The sequence below is a fragment of the Nyctereutes procyonoides genome, unplaced genomic scaffold (genome assembly GCF_905146905.1).
Source record: "Nyctereutes procyonoides isolate TBG_1078 unplaced genomic scaffold, NYPRO_anot_genome, whole genome shotgun sequence".
NCBI lineage: Eukaryota > Metazoa > Chordata > Mammalia > Carnivora > Canidae > Nyctereutes > Nyctereutes procyonoides.
Window position 1 is genome coordinate 2,395,832 of NW_026575115.1, and position 22,700 is coordinate 2,418,531.

A 22,700-nucleotide genomic window follows, 5' to 3' on the forward strand; every position below is an offset into this window, starting at 1 on the left:
CTGCCTGACTCCTCTTGCCAGCAGCCCACATCAACTCCCTTAGTGCCATAGCTAAGGCCGTGGGAGGATAGGCAGTGGGACACCCTTAAAGACGTAGCTGACTTGTAAATTCAACGACAACAGGTTAAGAATATTTAGCTCACAGACGTTCTGTACTCTTGTTGCACTTCGTTACTGTGCATCGTGATCCTCTGTCACCTAGCTCTGGGTCCTCTGATGACACACAGAAACCAATGCTGTTTACTGTCTCATCACCTCACAGTAGAGTTGCATACGGACAAAACCTCCCCAATAAGAAAATGGGTCCTCAAATCCTCTGAAGATTTCCTCTGCAAGACCTGTTAAGACCTGGAGATCCTTAAAATCTAAACATGTCAGATGTTGAATGACAGGTACCAGTCTCCAAAACTGTTCTGGTGTTCCCAACTCAGAGAAAAAGCCATTTGAGTACACAAGTTTCCCTCACCCACTCCTCAGTGACCCTCATCACACTACCCAGCCCAGTCCTAGTTTGAGTACATCAGCCTGAACTATGGCAAGAACAATCACCCAGTTTCTAGTCTTTTCCATGGAGGAAGGCAGTCCTTGGCTGATTAATACTGACATTATATTTAAAATGCAAAGGCATCCCTTACTCAGCTTATAAGTTCTTGAAGATAAATTCCACAGCTGTTCTTTAGGGGAAAACTATAGCCCAGAGAAAGGTCACCAACTAGTGATTCACGACTACACGTATATGGAAGAGTTCTGAAAAGCATCTCTGGAGTAAACGAGAACTGTAGTTAATCCACACCAATCCATACCATTTAGTGAAGAGAATATTCTTAGGGATTTTCAAATTTAAAAATTGTTTTAATTAAAATATTAAGAATCAAATATGACTGGGGTGAAACAAAGTTACAATTCCTCCTGCAGCACCCAGGCAGTGGGAACCTCAGATTTCAGAACAGCAGGATTCCATGGCAGGCTGACCACAGTCATGTCTGAAATTCAAAAGAAAAACCAATGAGAAGATTTTGGTAGAACTAAACTATGATAAAACATCTAATATTAAAATGGAAGGGTGAATCTGAATAATAATATAATAACTGCAATATTATTTATATAGTAGTGAAAACATTCAATTATAACAAAATATTCTAATGGTAAACATAGAAGTATCAGTTTCAATAACACTATATATAATCTATGCTTATACTATACTACTAGATTATTCAGTAATTACTAAAACAATTGCACTTTATTAATATCAAATTATGAAGTACTATTAATGTATTCTACACTACTAATTTGTTAGTTTGATATAACATATAATGCCAATACAATTTTAGTGGAATGCTAAGTTTCTCAAAAATATCTATATAGAAGTTACGTGAGACATTGTTTGGCCAACAAAGAAAGTGATGTTCTTAAAGGCTTGGCATTTTCTGGTTCACTTTTCATGGTCATGAACATTCCATACAAAATGATTTTCATGGAAGGAAGCTTTCACTTTTCAAGTATTTGCTCAGAGCAGCTTTAGGTTTATAACAAAATTGAGGGGACGGTACAGAGATTTCCCCTCTACTGCCTGCCTCTGCACACACACAGCCTCCTCGGCTATCAGCATCCCTCACCAGAGGGTAGGGTTTTTGTTTTTGTTTTTTTACCAAGGACAGACCCACATGACACAACATCATCACCCAAAGCCCACAGTTACCTCAGGGTTCACTCTGCTGTTGTACATTCTGTGGGTTTGGACAAATGTTTAACAACATAAACCCATCATTATAGCATCATTCAGAATATTTTAACTGCCCTAAAAATCCACTATGCTAATTAACTTTTTAAAAACTGTATTTTCAAAAGAATGAAATATCTGGAAGTTATAGTTTAATGTCTCTTCATTTTCCACATAATAAAATGATTACTATTCACTCTATATTTATGAAGAGTTCCTAATACTAGTTGAAGTTCTCACTTGAAATGTTAAGTGGTGCACACTATGGCACACTGTAAATATATCATTTTCTGGTAGAGAGTGTTTTATTTGAATATTCAAGATACTATCTACTATTTTCATCGACATTTGGCCCATGCCATAAAAATATTTGTGTTTATACTATTTCAAATTTCATAATAAATGCTTATATTTAAATATAATTTTATGTAATTACTCAATTTTAATTGTTTTGGAAAAGTTTCCCTAAACATTCACAGTTCTGTAGTGCATGAATGAGCCCAGTATGAAATATGGCCAGAAGACAGACCCTAAGAAGTTTAAAATAGAATTATTTTATTCTTTGACTGGAACATAAGAATCCACATATTACCACATGAATCACCAATGGACATCATACATAAATTAAGAGATACATTTATATTTTTCCACTATCCTAGTTCTCTAAAAAATTGCTAACCTGTAATATATTCTAAAATATAATTCCTAGTCAAAAGTGACAATAACAAAATACCATCATGTTCCTGTATTATGCTACAGGATCATTCAATAGGATTTAGTAATTACTCATATCTTCTCTTGTTATTCTCTTGAATCAAAAACCTAGAGAAGTTCAGGAAACAGAAAGGAGATTTGTCTACCTAAAGGAGAAAATTACCATTGATCCCCTCAAAGCAGGTAAAAACTAGCTTCACAAAGGTAAACATAAACCTTTGAAACAACTTTTCTCTAGGAGACACAGCCCCCAAGCTCAGAGAAGAGCGACTCCGAAGCCAACTGAGCATCCCAAGTATGTGACCTGAACAAGCACCCTCGCTCACGGGCCCTGCCCAGGCTGAGCCCATGGGCAGTGTCATTTCATTCGGCCACATCATGTACAGTTTACACCATTGATTTTCAGAGGAAAAGCCAAGGGTTTAAGTTTTTATTTTTTTAAGTTTTTATTTCAACTACTTTTCACTGTCATGAACATTCCATACAAAATGATTTTCATGGAAGAAATTGTTCACTTACTATTGGGCATATTCTCCAATGTGGCACAGGGAAGTCACTGTGACACCTGAGCGTGTGGCTCGCTGTTCAGTCTTTCTCCCACCCTCTCCAAGACAGCATCTGGCAGTGAGGGAGTCTCAACACTTTCCAGCCTTAAAATCGTCCAGGGCTGGCATTTGGCAGCTGGGACTGAGTTGGGTGCAGAGAGAGAGCTGGAGGGCAGGGAGCACCGGACAGCTGTTCTCAATGCAAGGGAATGCGAGGGACCAACTGAGCAGATCCTGGGAAGGGATCATCCCTAACGAGAAAGGACCAAGGCTCAAGGGCCACCTGGCACTGGCTGTCCCTCTGCTGAAGGTCATTGTAACCCCGGGCCCAGCTCCTTCCTCCTGCACTCAGGTTCATGTGGCTCCATTGTTTTCAGTCAGATTTTTATATTCCCCTTCTGGTTTTACCATAAACCTACAGTCCAGAACAAATACCCCAAATCCTCCAGCTCACCTCTGCTCCTACTTCTTTTTAAATTGAAGAAAGAGGATAAAGGCAAACCACGTCACCCACAGACTGATCTGGTACCCTCTGCTAGGTCGTGGTGTGCTCCTGGGGAGCCGCAATGATGACACAGAACATCAACATCACTTAAAACCATCATATGACCCTGATGGATCAGCAGACAGACCATTCCACCCACTTATGATGTCTGGACACGACAAAGTATGAACATCACCCAAGCCACAAAGTACCACCACTCCCCCCTCCTAGCCTATGTAAGACTGTTTCTTTACAAATGACACTTGTCTTATTCTATTCATGCCTCCGCAGAGATTTCCTAAGACACTAACCAATTAGCCCTGCCTTCTGACAGTGAATAATCTAGATTGAATCACTGCTTCTTTTAACTCACTCCCCAAAATAACTAACACAAGTGAAAATAAGGCCCTTCTACCACCTTTTTAAAAAAGATTTTATTTATTCATGGTGGGGGGGGGCAGGCAGAGACACAGGCAGAGGGAGTAGCAGGCCCCATGCAGTGAGCCCGACGTAGGACTCAATCCCGGGACCCTGGGATCACGCTCAACCGCTGAGCCACCCAGGTGTCCCCCTTCTAACACCTTCTTAATGAAATATTCCAAAGTCTCATTTTGAAGTTTGTCTCTAGATGAAAGGAGTAATGAATCCAATTTTTGTTCAATCGCAGGTGCATTCCGGATAGTCTTTGGCGGGAGGTCGTTAACAGCTAGGTATAAAATGTGAACATACACAGGTATATAAAGGCACACACACCTTCACAAACCTGAACCTGTGTTTTCAACGTTTAAATGCAATATCCCAGCACAAGATCGATACGCTGAGCTGGAAGTCCCAGTGAGGACTGGTACACAGTGGAGCCAGGACACACTGCTGGTCGTGGATGTGTGTGAGCACAAATACGGGAATGAGGAAGACAGTATGCCATCATTGGTTGGCACCCTGGAGTGACAGGAGCCAAGAAAAGGTGTTTTCAGATGTGTCTGTCCCTCAGGTCCCCATCCACTAAGGCACTAGGCCATAAGGCAGATGCCAAGGCATCACAGTGTTGGGAGACAGAGAGGAAACTGCTCTTTTGGGGCTGTGGCCCCTGCTCGTGAGTCTTCAGTCCCTATGCTCAGTCCTCCATTACATTTTCTGCCAACTCTCAATGAGGGGCAATTCCAACTGCAGCCATGGTGTCTGGGATGGGGTTCTAACAGAGCCAAAAAGGGAACCTCGAGGCAGATGCTTATGGTTGAGGTGATAGATGGATCAGAGTCACATTTCTACTGAACTGTTGTTACACCGACTTGCTTGCATCCATATTATATTTCTGCAAAAACAGATGTGCACCTTCCACAAGAAAGCAGCCAAAAGGTGCCTCATGACTGCTTCTACATTTAGTAGCAAATCATGTAAAAGATGCCGATGTTTCAAACATCTTCCATCCAAATTCTGTATGTCATGATACTATGACCTTCCTCTCTGGTGATGTGTTGCCCCTCTGGCCAACAACTAAAACAAGCAGGCAAATAAAAGTTCAGGATTGCCTCCTATTTTACTCATTTCATTTTTGAGTTGGGAGTTCCTAGAGAAAAAGTCAGAAATAATGACTTCAAGAATGAGAGAAGTTAACTCTTTAGGGAGCTAGTGGACCCCACTCCTGGAGTTAGGAGGGAGGAAGGCTGCACGCAGAGGACCCTACACTGCTGCTCCGACGTTCCCGGGCCCTAAATCCATGGGTGACCTGCAGGCTCCACTGCTTTCTTCGGCAGCCATGGGGACATTTCGTATCCTGTTGCGCTCTCCCAGCTCCAAGATCATCTCCTTCCATAAGAAAGCATGTGTCATCCCATGATTCTGGTTCTTCAGCTGGTGTCATCTTTTTCAACTGAGGTAGAATTCACATTCCATAAAATTCACTCTTTCAACTGCGTTTCTAGTATATCCACAAGGCTCTATTAGCATCACCACGAATTACAGAACATTTTTGTCATCCTCCAAGAAGCTCTGTGCCCATCAGCAGTCATTCGCTCTTCCTCCCCTCCTCCCAGTCCCTGACAACCACTCATCTGCTCTGCCTCTGTGTGCCTAACTGGACATCTCATATGAACCAAGTACCTGGTGTGTATCTTTTGTGTCTGGCCTCTTCCACTTAATATGATGCTTTCAAGGTTCATCAATGTAAGAGCACAGATTCAGCATTTCATTCTTGTTTTAATAGTTGAGTAACTTTTCATTGTATGACCATGGCACATTTTGCTGTTTCATTTCTCAATTTATGGGTATTAAGGGTGTCTCCACTTTTTTGACTATTATGAAAATTGCTAAGAACACTCACATGTACATTTTTGTGTGAGCATGTTCTCAATTATGGATATATCCATAGAAATGGAATTGCTGAGTATATGGTAACTCTTATCCTTTTGAGGAGGGACTGCCAGGCTGCCTTTCACATCAGCTGCACCACTTTACATTTCTACCTGGAGTGCACGAGAGTTCCGGCTTTTTCACGTCCTCTCAAACACTCACCATCTGTCTTGCAGCCATCCTAGTGGCAGTGTGAAGGTATCTCATTGTAGTTCTGATTCATGTTTCCTGAATAACTAATGATTTTGAGCATCTTTTTGTATTCTTACTGATCACTTTTCGACTGGAAAAAGATCTTTTCAAGGTTTTTGCCTGCTTTTAAATTTGGATTATTATTTAGACAATTTTTGAGTTTTAAGAATTATGAATTCTGGATACCACACTCTCATCAGATCTTTGATTTGCCATTATTTTCTTTTAAGATTTATGAGAGAGAGAGAGAGAGAGAGAGGCAGGCAGGCAGGCAGGCAGGCAGAGACACAGGAGGAGGGAGAAGCAGGCTCCATGCCGGGAGCCCGACGTGGGACTCAATCCTAGGGACTCCAGGATCACGCCCTGGGCCAAAGGCAGGCGCTAAACCGCTGAGCCACCCAGGGATCCCCTGCCATTATTTTCTCCCATCATGTGGGATGTCTTTCAACTTTGTTAGTGTCCTTTGAAGCACAAGCATTTTCACTTCAATGAACCCAATTTATCAATTTTTTTCTTTGCTGCATGTGTTTTTGATATTGCCTAATCATAGATTTTATTGTTTTTAGTAATCTGTACACCCAATATGGAGTTCATGACCCTGGGATTAAGTCACATGCTCTTCTGACTGAACTAGCCAGGTGCCCCCAAGAACACTAATATTTTGTCTTTGTTTTCTTCTAAGAGTTTGTGACATTAGCTCTTATATTTAACTAATTCACCCATTTGGGTTTTTTTTTTTTTATGTTAGGTTAGGTAGGGGTACAATTTCTTTTCTTTGTATATGGGATGCTTAGTTGCTCCTGTATCATTTGTTAGAGTAACTATTATATCTTATACTGAATATTCTTGAAACATTTGTCAAAAATAAATTGACTATGAGGATTTATTTCTGAACTCTTGCTTCTAGTCCACTTAAAAAGAAGTCTATTATTCTAGTGCTAGAGTCGTGATTAATATGCTTTGTGGTAATACTTCAAAGAGAGACATGTGAGTACTCAATTTTTCCTTTCAAGATTGTTTTGTTTATTCTGGGTCCTTGCATTTCCATGTACATTTTAGGGCCAGTTGGATTTGTGATAAAGATAACAATCTGTAGGTAAATCTGGGAGAACTGCCATCTAATATTAAACCTCCCACTCCATAATAACTTTCATGGCGTTTCAGAATTTTCTTTTTATAGTAGACTTTATTTCTTTCAAAATATTTTGTTTTCAGAGTAGAGATCTACTTATACTTATGTTAAACATATCCTAAGTATTTTATTTCTTTTGGTGCTAATATAAATGCTATTAAATTTTCCAATCTCTAGGATCCAATTTTGGATCAAAGATTGCTTTTAATGATCTTGCTACTTTCCTGTGCTCTAGAACATTTTTCAGCTTTGTCTTCAAGGAAATTGTCATTTTTATAGGGTATGAGCCAGTTGTTTACCACAATTTCTCAAAATGGTGTTTCCTTCTGTTTTCTTATGGTGAGATTTAGTTTACGTGTTATTCTCATTCTTTTTATTTTCATTTCTCAGGAACACTACACAAGTGACATTTGGTCTTTCTCAGTGATTTATACCAGTAGCTACACAGTATCAATACTTCACATGATTTTTTTTCACTGATGGTGTAAATTTCAATTACATGCTTAAAGTGTTTACTTAACACTAACCTTTTTCACTATGGTAGTTTTAAGTAGTGATCTTTTTCCTACCATTCTGTTTTTAGTCACTATTCTACTATAAAGAGAGTTTCATTTCCCTCCACATATAGAGGCACGTATGTGCTTGAATATGTGAATCTTTCAATGTGCTAAAAAATCCATTATTTTTATTATGTTGCTGATGTGGTTCTCCCCAATAGGGGCCCCTTTGATCTACCCCATTTCCTTTTCACCAGTCCAACCCTCCCTTTTTTTGAGTACTTTCTTACTTTGCAGAAGATACCTACTTTCCATCCTCAATACCGATCGTTTATTTGCCTACCTCAATCAAACCTTTCTCCAAGGAAGCCTAGTTCCTAACACAGAGAGTGAAAATTTAGAAACTAGTATTTGAGTGATTTGTCATTGTGACTGAGGTATCCCTGCTTCTAGGCCCTTTCAGGGGACAGGGTCAGGAAGCACATAGCAAGTCTGCACACATGCACAAGAATACATATCATTGATTCATTTTAATTAAGTCTAATTCCAATCCAATGCCCTAAGACATATATCTTCTTCCTCAAATATTTGTGTCTCCTTTTTCCATTATCAGGTAAAACTTTGGCTGAACAACCTAAATATTTAATCACATAATCATAAAATACATAAAAAAACTTCCAAATCAAATAGAAAAAAAATTCAAATAGGCATAAGAATATGCCTTACCACTGGGAAAAAAAAATCAAATAGGCATAAGGATAATTTGCAAGTATTTCTGTATTTTACTTGAGTGTATATAGTAAAAACACCATGTTCAAAAATTACTTGAATTTATTTATTTCATGATTATGCTAGTTATTTGATGTTAGGCTCCTTTGTTTTTCAATTTTTTTCCACTCATCCTTGTTGACCTTAATTTCATTGAGTATACCAAAAAAAAAGTGTCCTCCTCCTACCACCTACTCAATACTCCTCTCCACCCCCGATAGGTTACTTTTATTGGTTTTCCTCCCTTCACATATTCAGGGCCAGCAGCAGACTGTCTCTGGCTTCACGTTTCTCTGACATCTTCTGTCTCTGACCTGCAGATCCTCTTCAAAATGGCTCACCTTATTAGGTTATGCTTATTCTGGGAAAACTCCCTTGTTACTATCTCGTAATCAACCAGTTAGAGACCTTAAGACATCTGCAAAACCCCTTCCCCATTACCATATAACGAAGAGAATGATATTCCACCACATCCAAAGGTCCAGAAGCAAAAGGAGGAATTTATACAGGTATGAACCCAAGGGAGCATAATCTTGGGGGCAAATTAGCAAAATTACCCAGAATCTGAGGTTCTAATTTATATGCAATAACTGTGTGGGGGTTTAAAGAAAGCACTGGAGGAGAAGAAAAAGACTTACATTCTACCCAGACCCTCTACCACTGTCCCTCCCAATCTCTCACCTCAGATAGGACTCCTGTGCTCCCTCAGTGTACCCCATATTCTTCTATCCCATCCTTTAACCTACCTGGACCCTCTTCCTGAGGCCTGTGCACATTCCGGGTCACCAGTACGTGTCACAAAGCCCTGCTCTTCCCCTGCTCAGGTCACTTTCAGCATCGTGGCCTCTCTATGATCTTGAGTCCACATCCAGATGCCCCCTTCTGCATCCTCATTAAGTAACTTGGCTCCCATGGCTTTCCCTCCTTTCTGCTTTTGTTGAACCCTATGGTCACCAAATGCTCCCTTTAATCTATCCCAGCTCCAACAGCACCTGGTGCCTCAGGTGCCAGCCATATACTTGCCCCTTCACCCACTTGTACTCACTTCTCCCTCTGTCGTGGTCTCCTGGCTTTCCATCCCCTCTTTCCCCCGACTTGTTCAAGATAGGACTGCTTGTCACTGTACAACAAGGAAAACACCAACAATCCAGATATTTTAAAAAGAGAAGTATTATTTTAACAATGGACAAATTCACAAACCAAATGTTTATCCTTCTATGTATTAATTTTTACCATGTATGTATATTTTTAAAACCTGATACAATATTTAAATCATATTATTTTGTATCACAACCTTCCAGTTTATCTAGGTTATTTTGTGATTGACTCAAATCTCTGTAATTATGGCTAAAGCTACATAAAAATATAAACTGAAAAACAGACTTTTGAGGAAAAACTTTTACCGATTTCAAGTACTAATCTAATTGAAATAATTTATTCCAATGTTTTATTGTTACAAGTCCTTCACAAAACATTCCTGATCACAGCACAAATCTCTGTTTTCATCTTACATTGTTTAGCAAAGTCCAACACTCTGATGAAGTGTGGGTTTCAGGACTCTCGACAGAGCCTGTAGTCTCTGCTGTAGAGTTTGCTCTTGGTGTTTAAGGATAGATGATAAATGTTGGCACACCGTGAAGGCACAGGACTGTACACATACAATTTCTCCCCCTGTGAGCTCTCTGGTGTGTGTCAAAGTCTGAAGTCAGTTCTTCCCTACATTTAGAATATGGGTTCTTTCATATGAACTAAGGTCAGAGACTAATGGTTTCCATTCTATGTGATTATTTTAACAGAAAAGTAAGACATTTATCTAGCATTCTGGACACACTGATTTCATATACTGGGCTCCTCTCAAGTATAAAATTGCTCATGCTGTTTAAAGCTGGAGTTTGGCCAAGAAATTCCTAGGACTTTTCTTCAGAGTGATTTCTTTAATGTTGACTAAAGGAGGAAGAACGATAGAAACCTTTTCCCACATTTATCACAGATGTAGGATTTCCTCCCTGTGACTTCTCATGTGTGAATGTAAATTAGCATTTTTTTAAAATAGCATTTCGGTTGAAGTGTTTCCCACATTCATTACATTTACAGGGTTTCTCTCTGGTGTGTGTTCTTTGGTGTATACCTAGCTGAGGGCTCTGATGGACTCCTTTCCTACATTCATTACATTTATTGGGTTTCTCTCCTATGTAAGTTCTTTGGACTCCCTTCCTACATTCATTACATTTATAGGATTTCTCTCCTGTATGAGTTCTCTAATATAAATAAAGCTAAGTGCTGTGAAGAAATCCTTTCCCACATCCCTTACACTTACAAGGTTTCTTTCCTGTGTGGATTCTTTGCTGTGAGTAAACAATAGCCTTCTGGCTGAAGCATTTCCTGTATTCATTACATTTGTAGGGTTTTTCTCCAGTGTGTGTCCTTTTGTGTATGGAAAGGTGAGTGCTCTGGTGGAGTTCCTTACATGTACAGGGTTCCCTTCCCCATGTGACTTAGCACACATTGAATCACTGTGGATCTGTAAGTGAAAACTTCCCCATATTCATCATATTCATAAGCATCCTTTCCAGTGTGAAATTTTTGCTGTTCGAAGATGTGAGGCTGTTAAAGAATTTCTCATATACATTCATTAATTCTTTTCTCTACACGACTCCTATGTTGATCATTCAGTGAACATCTCCTGTTAACATCTTCACTGTTATTTACATATGCCATGCATGTTATTTTCTACAAGAGATTTCCTTTTTCATAACATCTCAACTGCAGGACTATCAGATTTACATGAAGCATTTCATTAGTTTCAAAGACTAGATGCATGAGCCATGTTTATGTGGCTGTCCTTTTATAAGAATCCAGGTAGTGGCTTGGTGCAACACCTTAATTTTCTCCCTAAATTCAAAAACCACCCAAAGCTTTCTGCTGGGGGAGTGTTTATGCCCAACTGAAATTGGTCATGTGCTGCATTCTAAAATCTGTTAGCGCCCATGTCTTTACTGTTAAGGGAGGGTTCACCCCCGAAAACTTACCACTGATATGCAATCAGATGAGTCCTTTCTGTAGATGTCTTCTTGTCTCTTAAGACTACTTTTCCTATCTGAAATAATATAAACAAAACGAACTGCTAGTGTGCACCAGAGCATGGAAACTGTTGAAAATGCAAGGCCTGTGTGCATTTCAAATACTGACCCTTACACAAGGGAAAGATGTGAAAAGAAGGAATGTATCAGTGAGCTGAAATGTATTTCAGGAAAGTGAAAATGATAAAGTGTTTTCAGGATTGAAATAAGATGTCTGCTGCTGACATGTCCCTGATCCTGTTCTCCTCATAACGGGATCTTCCTGGTGTTGTGCATACACAAGCCTGGAGCTCACCTGGACTCAGGCCTTGGGGAAATCCTCTTCCTTCTCTCCACAGCTCCACTCCTTGTTCCAACTGGGAAATCACATCTGATTTGCAGAGTTGATACCCTGTTTGTGGGGAGGAAAAGGCATATCAATTTTAGATTCTGTGCAGAGAAATATCAATGATCTTTAATCTCAGGGTAGGATACCAAGGAAGAACAAGGACCAGTGAAGCAGAGCCCAAGGAGGAGCACTCTGAACACTGAAAATACCAAGGTCCTTCAGCACAGCAGGAAAAAGATCCTGATACTGGGCCAACATGGGGAGATTTTCTGGTTACTGATATGTAGGACCCAGGTCAAAAATAGAGCAAAGAATCTTAGTGTTTTTAACAAAGGAAAAATTTTTTGTTCCTACAGTAGCATGAAATTAACTTTTTAAAAAACTAAGTACACACAAGCTGCACCACAATTAATTTCTTTCCAGAAAGAGATAATAGGTATTATTTTCATAAATGGGTATTTAACCAGTTGAGTGTGGAGAGCAGAATAGTTACTTAGTAATGCTTAGTGCTTTCATTCATTTAAAATATTCACTGAATTTCCAGTACACTACTGGGCATCAGAAGTCCCAAAGCAGGACAGACATGAAGGAGGAGTCAGGAAAAGAATATATTATTTTGGGGTGACAAAATATGTGTACATCAGTAAATAAATAAATAATGTTCAAGTAGTTTTAAGAACCGTGAAAGAATCTGAATAAAGGCTTAGAGGGAAGGGGGATATGAGAAAGCTGGATACTTGCTGAGTAACTACACCAGTGTTGGCAGACTCACCCACGGAGACCAGATGACTGATGTTCTCCAGCATCACATCCCAGTACAGCTTTCTCTGGGACGTGTCCAGGAGGGCCCACTCTTCCTGGGTGAAGTCTACAGCTATATCCTTGAAGGTCACTGATTCCTAAAACATCAGACATGTTGATGCAGTTGGGGCCTTCCCTGCTAAGGGCCATGGGAGTGTACTGGACGCGACAGTCCTGTACACAGAAAGGTCATGCTGTGTCCAGGGTCCCAGTCCAATGCTTCTCTATGTTGCCTTGTCATGTATCTTTCACACATATTCACAGAAACATACACACACTTTGCAAACATGACTTCATGATAAACAATTATCTCATGAGGTGTGCTGGAAATACCTGGGACATGGCACTGCCCTACTTTCCGCAGGACTGAGTAGGGGCTCCTACATGACATGGATAAGCAAATGAGGCCTCGCTCATCTCTACACGGCACACACGTTCATGATAAAGCGTAAGATGTACAATCCAGAAGCAGAACCCCAGGGGCCATAAGACTGCTGTAGGTAAGGAATGTCCTAGCCTGCCTGTCCATTTCAATCTTCTCAGGCACTTCTGAGCATTGCTTATCACTGTCCCTCCTGTAACGTCACCCCGTCTATATGCTAATGTGTATGGAAGCTTCTCAACTGAACCTGATCTTTCCAGTCCTGCAAAATTTGCTACAGGACCCTCGGCTTTATTCTATTATAATCCTTCTCAATGTACAGCCCAAATTAGAAATATATTACTCACCAGACATTTGTTTTCAAATTTGAATGAATTTTTAACAATGGACAAATTCACAAAGACGGTACTTGGGAATGAGTGGTAAGAAGAATTTTTCTTTAAGTTATTAAAGTGCTCAAACATATTCCATAAAAACTTTAGTAAGTTAAAAACTGGAGAAAATAAATCAATGATTCCTCATTTCTCTCTTGCTCCCCACCTCCAGTCTCAATGCTGTAGGGCCCTCCTCTGAAGCATCTGAAACCCTGGATGGACCAAACTCACCTGAAGGAACCTCTGCTTCCCCACAGGTTGTAAGCTCCCACTTACTCTCATTTCTGTCACCTGTGTTCACGATAGGCCTAAGCCCACTGCAGATACTAAGCTGGTTAAGGAGTGAGTCACTTCTCAGCTGGGATCATGGGATGGATAAGAAGAAATAACTTTTCTGCAAGGACATCCTTAAGGGATGGGGAACACAGTAGAGTAAAACTGGGTATCAGATTATTTCTCAATCAAACCTGACCTGCCACAGCCATCCCTGAGTCCTGGTGAAGTGTGACTGGCAATAATATTTCATAGGGGCACAAACAATCTGCTCAGTCCCTGGCAAACCAGGTATCCATGAGGAAGAGCAAGTCCTACTCACCTGTGCTTGCATTGTCTAGAACTCAGTTGCCCCTTTCTTCCTGTGTATTCTCACCAAGGGACAGTCCAATAACTAAGCAGACGAAGCTGAGGAAAGAGAACCCACAAGACTTGTCTTTTCCAATATTCCTAAATATGCCCATCTTCAATCTGCAGATCTCCCCCTCACAGTCCAACTCACATGTACCTGCAGAGTAAACAAGGACAAACAGGGAGGGGACTCCCCTCTCCAAGAATCAAAGACTTCAATAAGAAGTCTTTGCCTGTTATGCACGTAAAGAAGATATAATATCCCCATTAAAGAGCTAGCAAAAGCACAGGTGTGTCTAGTTTAATTAGACTTGGTCTTTAGAGGTTCTACTTATTTCCATCTCTGACACCAAATCTCAGGAGAACCTGAGTCCTGTCACATGGAGATTCTTGTATCCATAACTCAGGACAGCATTTTGGAATTTCCTATTTTATCATCCTTAGTAAGGTCCACTGGTATTGTTTTCAACACCCATCTCAGCTCATGAGTGCCCCATGTTCTCCCTCAAGCAACAGCTGCCCTCAGTTACTGTGGCTCCTCCACATGTAGGATTCAGGCAGTGTTAGTGCCTCAACCCGACTGTATATGTCATGGCCTTGGATATGTGGCCAAGCAACTATGGCATCTCTTTAAAGGTGGGCTGGAACATTTCAAAGACCCAAATCCTGCTCGAGTATTCAGTGATTCTCATCATGCAAGTTAGCACATACGACCTCGTGCATGGGAAAGAGGCAGGAGGATGTATGTCATAATACCACATAGTAGGGCTTGCTGCATAATCCCCACAGAGAAGACAGGCTTATAAAATGTAGAGGGAAGGGGTTTAGTTTTAGAGTTAATTTATTGACCTCTTGGGGTCTGGAGTTCTACTCATTTTTATCAACAAGATGATCTCTGCATTTCATAATTTAAGTATATAAAAGAATTTGTTACCCCTACAGCACTACCTCAAACAATGTTTATAAATAAATACACTGCATCAACAAACACTGATGTCAAGAATAGGATATGATTAAAACCCACTAACCTTGAGGACCTGGAAAAAGAAAAATACTACTGATATTAATTTAAACTCTATGAGTAGAGTTTATATACATGTTGACATACATTCCACTTAATATTCAATAATCTGTTTTTACGGATTACTCACACATTTAACAAGTAATTTGCACAAGTTCAGAAAATTTTATTTATGACATAACTACATGGTTAAAACCTGACAGCAAGAATTTAAAATTAGTTTTGCCTATCTCTGTCAAATAACTAAAGGATTTCATCTTGAAGGACACTAGATACCAGAACCAGTTTTACCTGACTATAGATCCATGGTCAGATCCATGACCAGAGACTCCTCCCTCAAAACATCCTCCTTGCAGCCTTTCCTACAATATCTCCCCATGTCTAGGATCTCTTATGGGGAGATCTCCAGTTCAGGACTCTAATTTCCAAAATCAGCCCCCACATGTAATTTTTTTTAAAGATTTTATTTATTTATTCACCAGACACACACACACACAGAGGGAGGGAGGGAGGGAGAGAGGGAGAGGGAGGGAGGGAGGGAGAGAGAGAGAGAGAGAGAGAGAGAGAGAGAGAGAGAGAGAGGCAGAGACACAGGCAGAGGGAGAAGCAGGCGCCATGCAGGGAGCCTGATGTGGGACTGATCCCAGGTCTCCAGGATCACGCCCTGGGCTGAAGGCGGTGCTAAACCGCTGAGCCCCTGGGTTGCCCCGCACATCTAATTTCTACTGATCAGCGTAACATACATTTGCTTATTCCAACTTATACACACCGAGACCAACAATTCTAATGCCCCTTAGTCATTCCCAAAATCTGCTAATCTTAGATGATGTCAACAGCTCACCTTCCCTTGGCTGCACCGTCACAGCTCAGAATTAGGTATTGAGCTGTTCTAATTACAGGCTCACAAACCTCCCAAAAGCTTTTTCTAAATATCTGGCATCCTACTTTGGCTTAACAATCACTCTGCTATGCTTCAATAATAAGTTAATATTTCCTATGCCTTTCCAGTTCTCTAATCTCACAATTTCTCACCTTTTCCTTTAGCTTTCAAAAACGGTTTCACTTCCTACTACAGAGATGACCCTGATAATTTGAAGAAATACTTCAGCTCCCTGGCAGGAAACCTACAATTATTCCTGATTTCCAACCTATCAGTATATCTGCTCTTGTAAAAACTGAAAAGTAATCTCTATTCCTAATTAAATCCAGCTTCTCCAATTCTATCTTCTCCTTTCCTCCTCCTTCAAATATTTTGCTATTGATTTTAAGACAAATTTCTTTTACCAGTAACCCCTTCATCATTTACCCCATTCATCTTAACTCAATTAGTCTCTCCATTCTTCTAAGAAAAACCTGCTCTAAATCAATTTACATCTAGTTGCTAACACATGTTTTTTTTCCCTTCAAAATGAACCTGAATAGTACATACTTATTTACAATTTCTTCACATTCCCTCACTTTGACGTAACAAAAACCACTTACAACTTCCACATTAATAAATCTTGTTAAGATTAGTTATTTCCCCATAATTAAATACAGCGAGTGTTTCTTGGCCTTTTACTTGGAGCCAAAGCAGTATTGGCACATGATATTCATTTGGGAACTTTTTTCCTGTAGGCTTTTCCTATAGATCAGTTTTGCAATTGCCTTTCAAAAAGTCTAATCACTCCTTCCAGGAGTTCTTTGCAAGGCCCTCCTCAAACAACAGTTGATAGATCTCAAGGTTCAATTTTTTAAAAATATTTTATTTATTTATTCATGAGATACAGAGAGAGAGAGAGAGAGAGACAGACAGACAGACAGAGGGAGAAGCCGGATCCATGCAGGGAACCTGACATGGGACTCGATCCTGGGTCCCCAGGATCAGACCCTGGGCTGAAAGCAGCACTAAACTGCTGAGCCACCTGGGATGTCCCTCAAGGTTCAATTATACCTTTTTTTTTTCAAAAAAGATTTTATCCATCTATTCATGAGAGACACAGAGAAAGAGACAGGCAGAGACATAGGCAGAGGGAGAAGCAGGCTCCCCATAGGGTGGAGGGGTAGGGAGATCCTTGATGTGGGACTTGATTCCAGGATCATGACCTGAGCCAAAGGCAGATGCTCAACCACTGAGTCACTGAAGTGCCCCCAATTGTACCTCTTTTATCTCCTCTTACAAAAGATTACCTTGGAAATCTCACTACACTCACTTGCTTCTATTTTTTCCACTGTAAACCATAACTAAAAACATACCTAGATTCGATTTGTACTGGAATCTCCACCTGCATGTAAAAGGAAAGAGGTTTCAAAACAAAGCCATTAACTCTTCTTCCACAATAAAAAGTTATTCCCTTCTGGTCTTTCAAGTCTGATAATGGTTCCACCAGATGTCCAAGGATTAATCTTTGACATTACTTTTCAAAACCATGCAATTAAGCAGTACTGTAATCTCTACACTTACCACTATTATCTTTCATTTCCTCCCTGATATCTACACATATATGGCCACTTTATACTCATCAAGTTTCAGTCTGAGATTAAGTGCCATACTTCAAAGATCCCTCCTTTAAATGATTACCTAGGTTGTTCCTTCTCACCTCGTTGCCTTGAGTAGAACCTCACTTTTTTTTCTTCAGATTATTCATCTAATTTCTCACTAAGAAATTATGTATGAATTATGTATGTAATTTATGTATTTCTTTGCTCCTTTCTTTATTGACAAGACTATCTGCAATAAAACCATGTGGTTGAACAATTAACTCTTAATTTTGGCTCCGGTCATGATCTCAGTGTTGTAAGACAGCCCCACATCTGGCTCTGTGCTGGGGGTGGGCCCTGCTTAAGATTCTCTCTATCCCTCTGCCTCTCCTAAGAGAAAAATTATCATTATAGAAAAAAATCTGCAACTACGTGATCATTTTGCAATATATACAGATATCAAATTATATTGTACATCTGAAATCAATATATTTTTACCCTATTTAGTAAAAAAAAAAGGTGTCAGAGGAAGGCAAAAAAATGAGTTTTAGTTTTGGCTCATCTCTAACTACTTGTCTTTGATTAAATTTCTAATCTCAAAATGTATCGTTTTCTCCTTACTAGTCAGAACAGGTTATTTTTGCAAGCCTGGGAAGCCCCCTTTTCACCTCAAAAGCTCTTCTGCAGACCCCTCCTGGATGTTGCTGGCACCTAAGAGACAAGTCTTCCCCATTCCCTGGGCTCAGAGGATGCACAGCTGATCCATAGCTGCTGTGAGAAGTAGCTAATTCAGGAAGCTGCTCTTCACTAATGCCTTCCTACCGAGCGAGCACCTTTGAGCCTTAGTTCCTCTCTTGTTGCCATATTTGAACTTGTTTTTTTTTTTTTTTTAAAAACACTGATCTAGAACACACTGGTGACATTTCTGAAATTAAAAAGGGGGCTGGGCATGAGAGAAGACCTGTTTCTTCTCAAACCTAGAATATAGTCAAGAAACAGAACACTTTGAGGGTCATGCATGTTTTGACACAATCGAAAAAGCCAAGCCACCCTGCATCTCTCCGAGGACATTCATCTATGTCTTATGGGCTCTAAGTCAAGACCATAAAGATTTTAAAAACATTAGGACCCCTCAGGGACCTGGGTGGTGAAACTGGTTAAGCCTCGGACTCTTAGTTTCAGCTCAGGTCATGACCTTGGGGTCATAAGATGGGGCTCTGCACTCAGCCCTAAGTCTGTTTTTCCCTCTCCCTCTGCTCCTTCTCCTCCCCTCCATAAATAAAAATAAGTCTTAGCATGCATATTTTAAAAATGATAAAATTAGGACCCCTGGGGGACCCAAGTGGTGAAGCTGGTTAAGCCTCGGACTCTTGGTTTCAGCTCAGATCATGACCTTGGAGTCAGATCTGGCTCTGTGCTCAGCGTTGAGTCTGCTTGTCCCTCTCCCTCTGCTCCTTCCCCTCCTCCCCATAAATAAAAATAAAATACCAAAAAAATATTTTTTAAAAATGATAAAATATTAGGACCTTTCACGGTACTTGAGCCATAATTTAGAAGTCATTTGAGTAGAAGCAGAACGTGTTTTAACAGAAGATGGAGAATGTAGACGTCACAGGGCATCTTTGCGATAAGTAAGCCAATGTGAAGGCTCGCACCCTCACCGGGAGCACCGCCGGGAACATGGCCGGGAGCACTGCCAGGAGCACTGCCGAGAACACCAATGGGAGCACCGCTGGAAACACCACCGGGAGTATCACCGGGGGAGTACCACCAGGAGCACTACTGGGAGCACCGTTGAGAGTACAACTGGGAGCATGGCTGGGAGCTCAGCTGGGGCACCGCTGGAAGCACTGCCAGGAGCACGGTAGGGGGCACAGCCGGGAGCATCACCGGGAGCACTATCAGGAGCACAGCCGGGAGCTCAGCCAGGAGCACCAGTGGAAGCACTGCCAGAAGCACGGCCAGGAACACGGTAGGGGGCACAGCTGGGAGCAGTACTGGAAGCAGGGCAGGGAGCACTACCGGGAGCTTGGCTGGGAGCACCCCCCAGTGCTTGGCTGGAAGCACCCTGGGAGTACGGTCAGGAGCACCACCAGGTGCTTGGCTGGGGGCACAGCCGGGAGCACCATCGGGAACACGACCAGGAGCACCGCCGGGAGCACGACCGGGAGCACCAGGAGCTTGGTCAGGAGCCCCGCCGGGAGCACCACCAGGAGCACCGCCGGGAGCACCACAGGGAACACGAGCAGGAGCATCGCTGAGAGCACCGCCGGGAGCATGATCGGGGGCACCACCAGGAGCTTGGTCGGGAGCACCACCGGGAGCAGCACCAGGAGCACCGCCAGGAGCTTGGTCGGGAGCACCACAGGGAACACGAGCAGGAGCATCGCTGAGAGCACCGCCGGGAGCATGATCGGGAGCACCCCGGAGCCGCGGAGCTCGGTCGGGAGCATCGCCGGGAGCACCGCCGGAGCTCGTCGGGAGCACCGCTGGGAGCTCGGTCGGGAGCAATGCCGGGAGCACCACCAGGAGCATCGCCGGGAGCACCGCCGGAGCACCGCCGGGAGCTCGGTCGGGAGCAATGCCGGGAGCACCACCAGGAGCACCGCCGGGAGCACCACCAGGAGCACCGCCGGGAGCACCACAGGGAACACGAGCAGGAGCATCGCTGAGAGCACCGCCGGGAGCATGATCGGGAGCAATGCCGGGAGCACCACCAGGAGCACCGCCGGGAGCACCACCCGGAGCTCAGCAGGGAGCACGGCCGGGAGCCCCGCCACGCCTCCGAGTCCCGGCTTCCGCCCTGCCGGGAACCTAGCTGCGAGGGTCCCGTCCGGGTCCCTGGGGCGCCGCTCCCGACCGTCGACCGTCGCCGGCAGCGCTGCACACCCGCCCGGCGCACAGGGACGGCGGCGCGGGGATCCCTCCCGCAGGCCCCGACAGGCCGCGCTCCACACACACGCCACGCCCCCGCGGCCTGGGGGCGCACACCCTACTCAACTGACTCGGCCCCGAATCAGACGCTGACGGTCCCCACGCGGCCGCGGCCTTCCGCACACCTGCCTTCCCGCCTTCCAGCACCGCCTCGCCGCTCCCGCTTCCCGCGACGCCCCGCCCGCCACGGCGACGACCCCCGAGCCGGGAGCGCAGCGACGCACGCACGGCCCCTTCCGCCCGCCGCCGGGTCGCCCCAACACCCCGACTTCCGGGGCCCTCCCGCGCCACCGCCCACGCGGTTCCGTCTCACGGCTGCCGCACTAGGGTCCGGTCCCCCCGCCCCCCCACCGGCCGCCGACGCGACCAAACCCCCCGAACGCACACACATGGGCGCAGCCCGCTACCCCCTCGCCGCGGGGCCCTGCACGGACAGGCGCCGCCGCCCCCGACCCGGCCCGACGCCACACGGGAGGGCGCGAGGGAGCACGTGCGGCGGCCGAGACCCAGTCCTCCCTCCCTGCGGACGAAGGCCCGCCCTCGGCGGCCGGTCGGGGCGCTCGCGGACGTCACCCACCGCAGGCGCCCGCCCCGGTCCTGGTCCGCAGCGGTCGGTCCCGGTCCCCGGGGAACGTGGCTCCGGCTCTCGCGCCGGCGAGGGCTGGGACGCGGTGCGCATGCGCGCCACGTGGCCGCGGGACGGCGCGCCCCCTGCCGGCCGCCGGGTGCAGTGCAGGGAGCTCCGAGTCGCGGGGTCGCGGGGTCGCGGGGTGGCGGGTGGGATGCTGGCAGGTGTCCTGGCAGGGGGACCGGGAGGCGAGAGCCCATGTCAGGGCCTACACCACTGTCATTACTTAATATTTGAGAGATCAAAGGAAAAACCTAACATTCTGCTCTTATATGTATGTAGACTCTATGATCTTTTCTCTCCAAATTCTTTTATCCCCAGTATTACCCTTGCCTTTTCCCTTATTTGTGAAGAAAATCTCACTACAAAATGGCTCTCCGTCTTTGTTATTTGAGAACATACGCTTCTTCATTACTTTCAATTTCTTGAGGAGAAATGTATTAAAGCCACCTGAGCCTGAGTTTCTGATGGATAGTTTCTCACAGACTCTTAGAATTTGCCAGTTTAAAGAGGCCTCTATCAGACTGTCTAGTTTCTCTCTCCTCACGTGGTTCTTTATTTTGCATCTCTTAATCATGTCTAAAATAACTGTAAGTCGAAATTCTGTGACTGTATTTTGCCATTAATTTCCTCTGCTTGTTCAAATATACACTTTGTGTTACCATGTTTTTACTTAATATTAAAATGCTTCCAGGGCAGCCCCGGTGGCGCAGCGGTTTGGCGCCGCCTGCAGCCCGGGGCGTGATCCTGGAGACCCTGGATCGAGTCCCACGTCAGGCTCCCTGCATGGAGCCTGCTTCTTCCTCTGCTGTGTCTCTGCCTCTCTCTCTCTCTGTCTCTGTGAATAAGTAAATAAATAACTTTAAAAAAAATAAAATGCTTTCAGTTCTAAGTTACTTATTGAGATAAAAAGAAAATTTTATCAGACATTAGCAATTATTTGAGTTCTGTTAATGATTTAGTAATACTTATTCTCATCAGTTTTATACTTTTTACCTAGATGATATTTTTTTTCTATATTTTTCATTAAATATCACATTCATCACTTACAACTTATGGCCACATAGTACTAAAAGACAAATGCTAATACGTATCTGATATACAACGAAAATATTTTAACATAACTTAATGAGAAGATAAAAACAAACTATTAAAATATCCACAAGTTCAAAAATAAAATAAAATAAAATATCCCCAAGTTCCATACCACAGTGTTAGAATTATAACATAAATTGCAAGATTTCAACTAGCTTCCTACTCCACAGATAATGCTGTAAACACGAGATGATTACAATGAGGAAATCATAAATAGAAAATTTTTTAAAGAAATGGTATCATTTTTGATAAGCAAGCTGAGAGAAAGGGTGTGTGTAGAAAGAGGAAAGAATGATAGTGTAAGAAGGAGCTAGAAACACAAAGAGAGACAGAGAAAGATGGTCAGATAGAAGAGATGAGTGGGTGACAACAATGAAGACTAACAGAGAAAACAAGCAAGAAAAGTTTAAAAAATCAAGAATAAAAGCAGAAAAATTCTTCAGAAAAATTGGTATCTCAATAGCCTATGCAAATAACTGGTTCGACCTACTCAAAATCTATGAAACATAAATTGGAACCAAAGTGGAACAACAAGACACACAGGCTTGAGTAGCTAAAATTAAGTGGATGGA

At 42.9% G+C, this 22,700-nt stretch overlaps 1 protein-coding gene across 1 annotated transcript; it reads right to left on the reverse strand.

Moving 5' to 3' along the window:
- Positions 1–897: 897 nt before the first annotated feature.
- LOC129515064 (zinc finger protein 705A-like) lies at positions 898–17,262 on the reverse strand. Its single transcript, XM_055333773.1, has 6 exons — positions 17,247–17,262; positions 13,962–14,047; positions 12,582–12,708; positions 11,777–11,872; positions 9,447–9,521; positions 898–983 (listed from the first exon to the last, which is right to left on the reverse strand). The coding sequence occupies exons 2-6, from the start codon at positions 13,971–13,973 to the stop codon at positions 898–900; spliced, it is 396 nt and encodes a 131-aa protein (XP_055189748.1). The 5' UTR covers positions 13,974–14,047; positions 17,247–17,262.
- Positions 17,263–22,700: the final 5,438 nt, after the last annotated feature.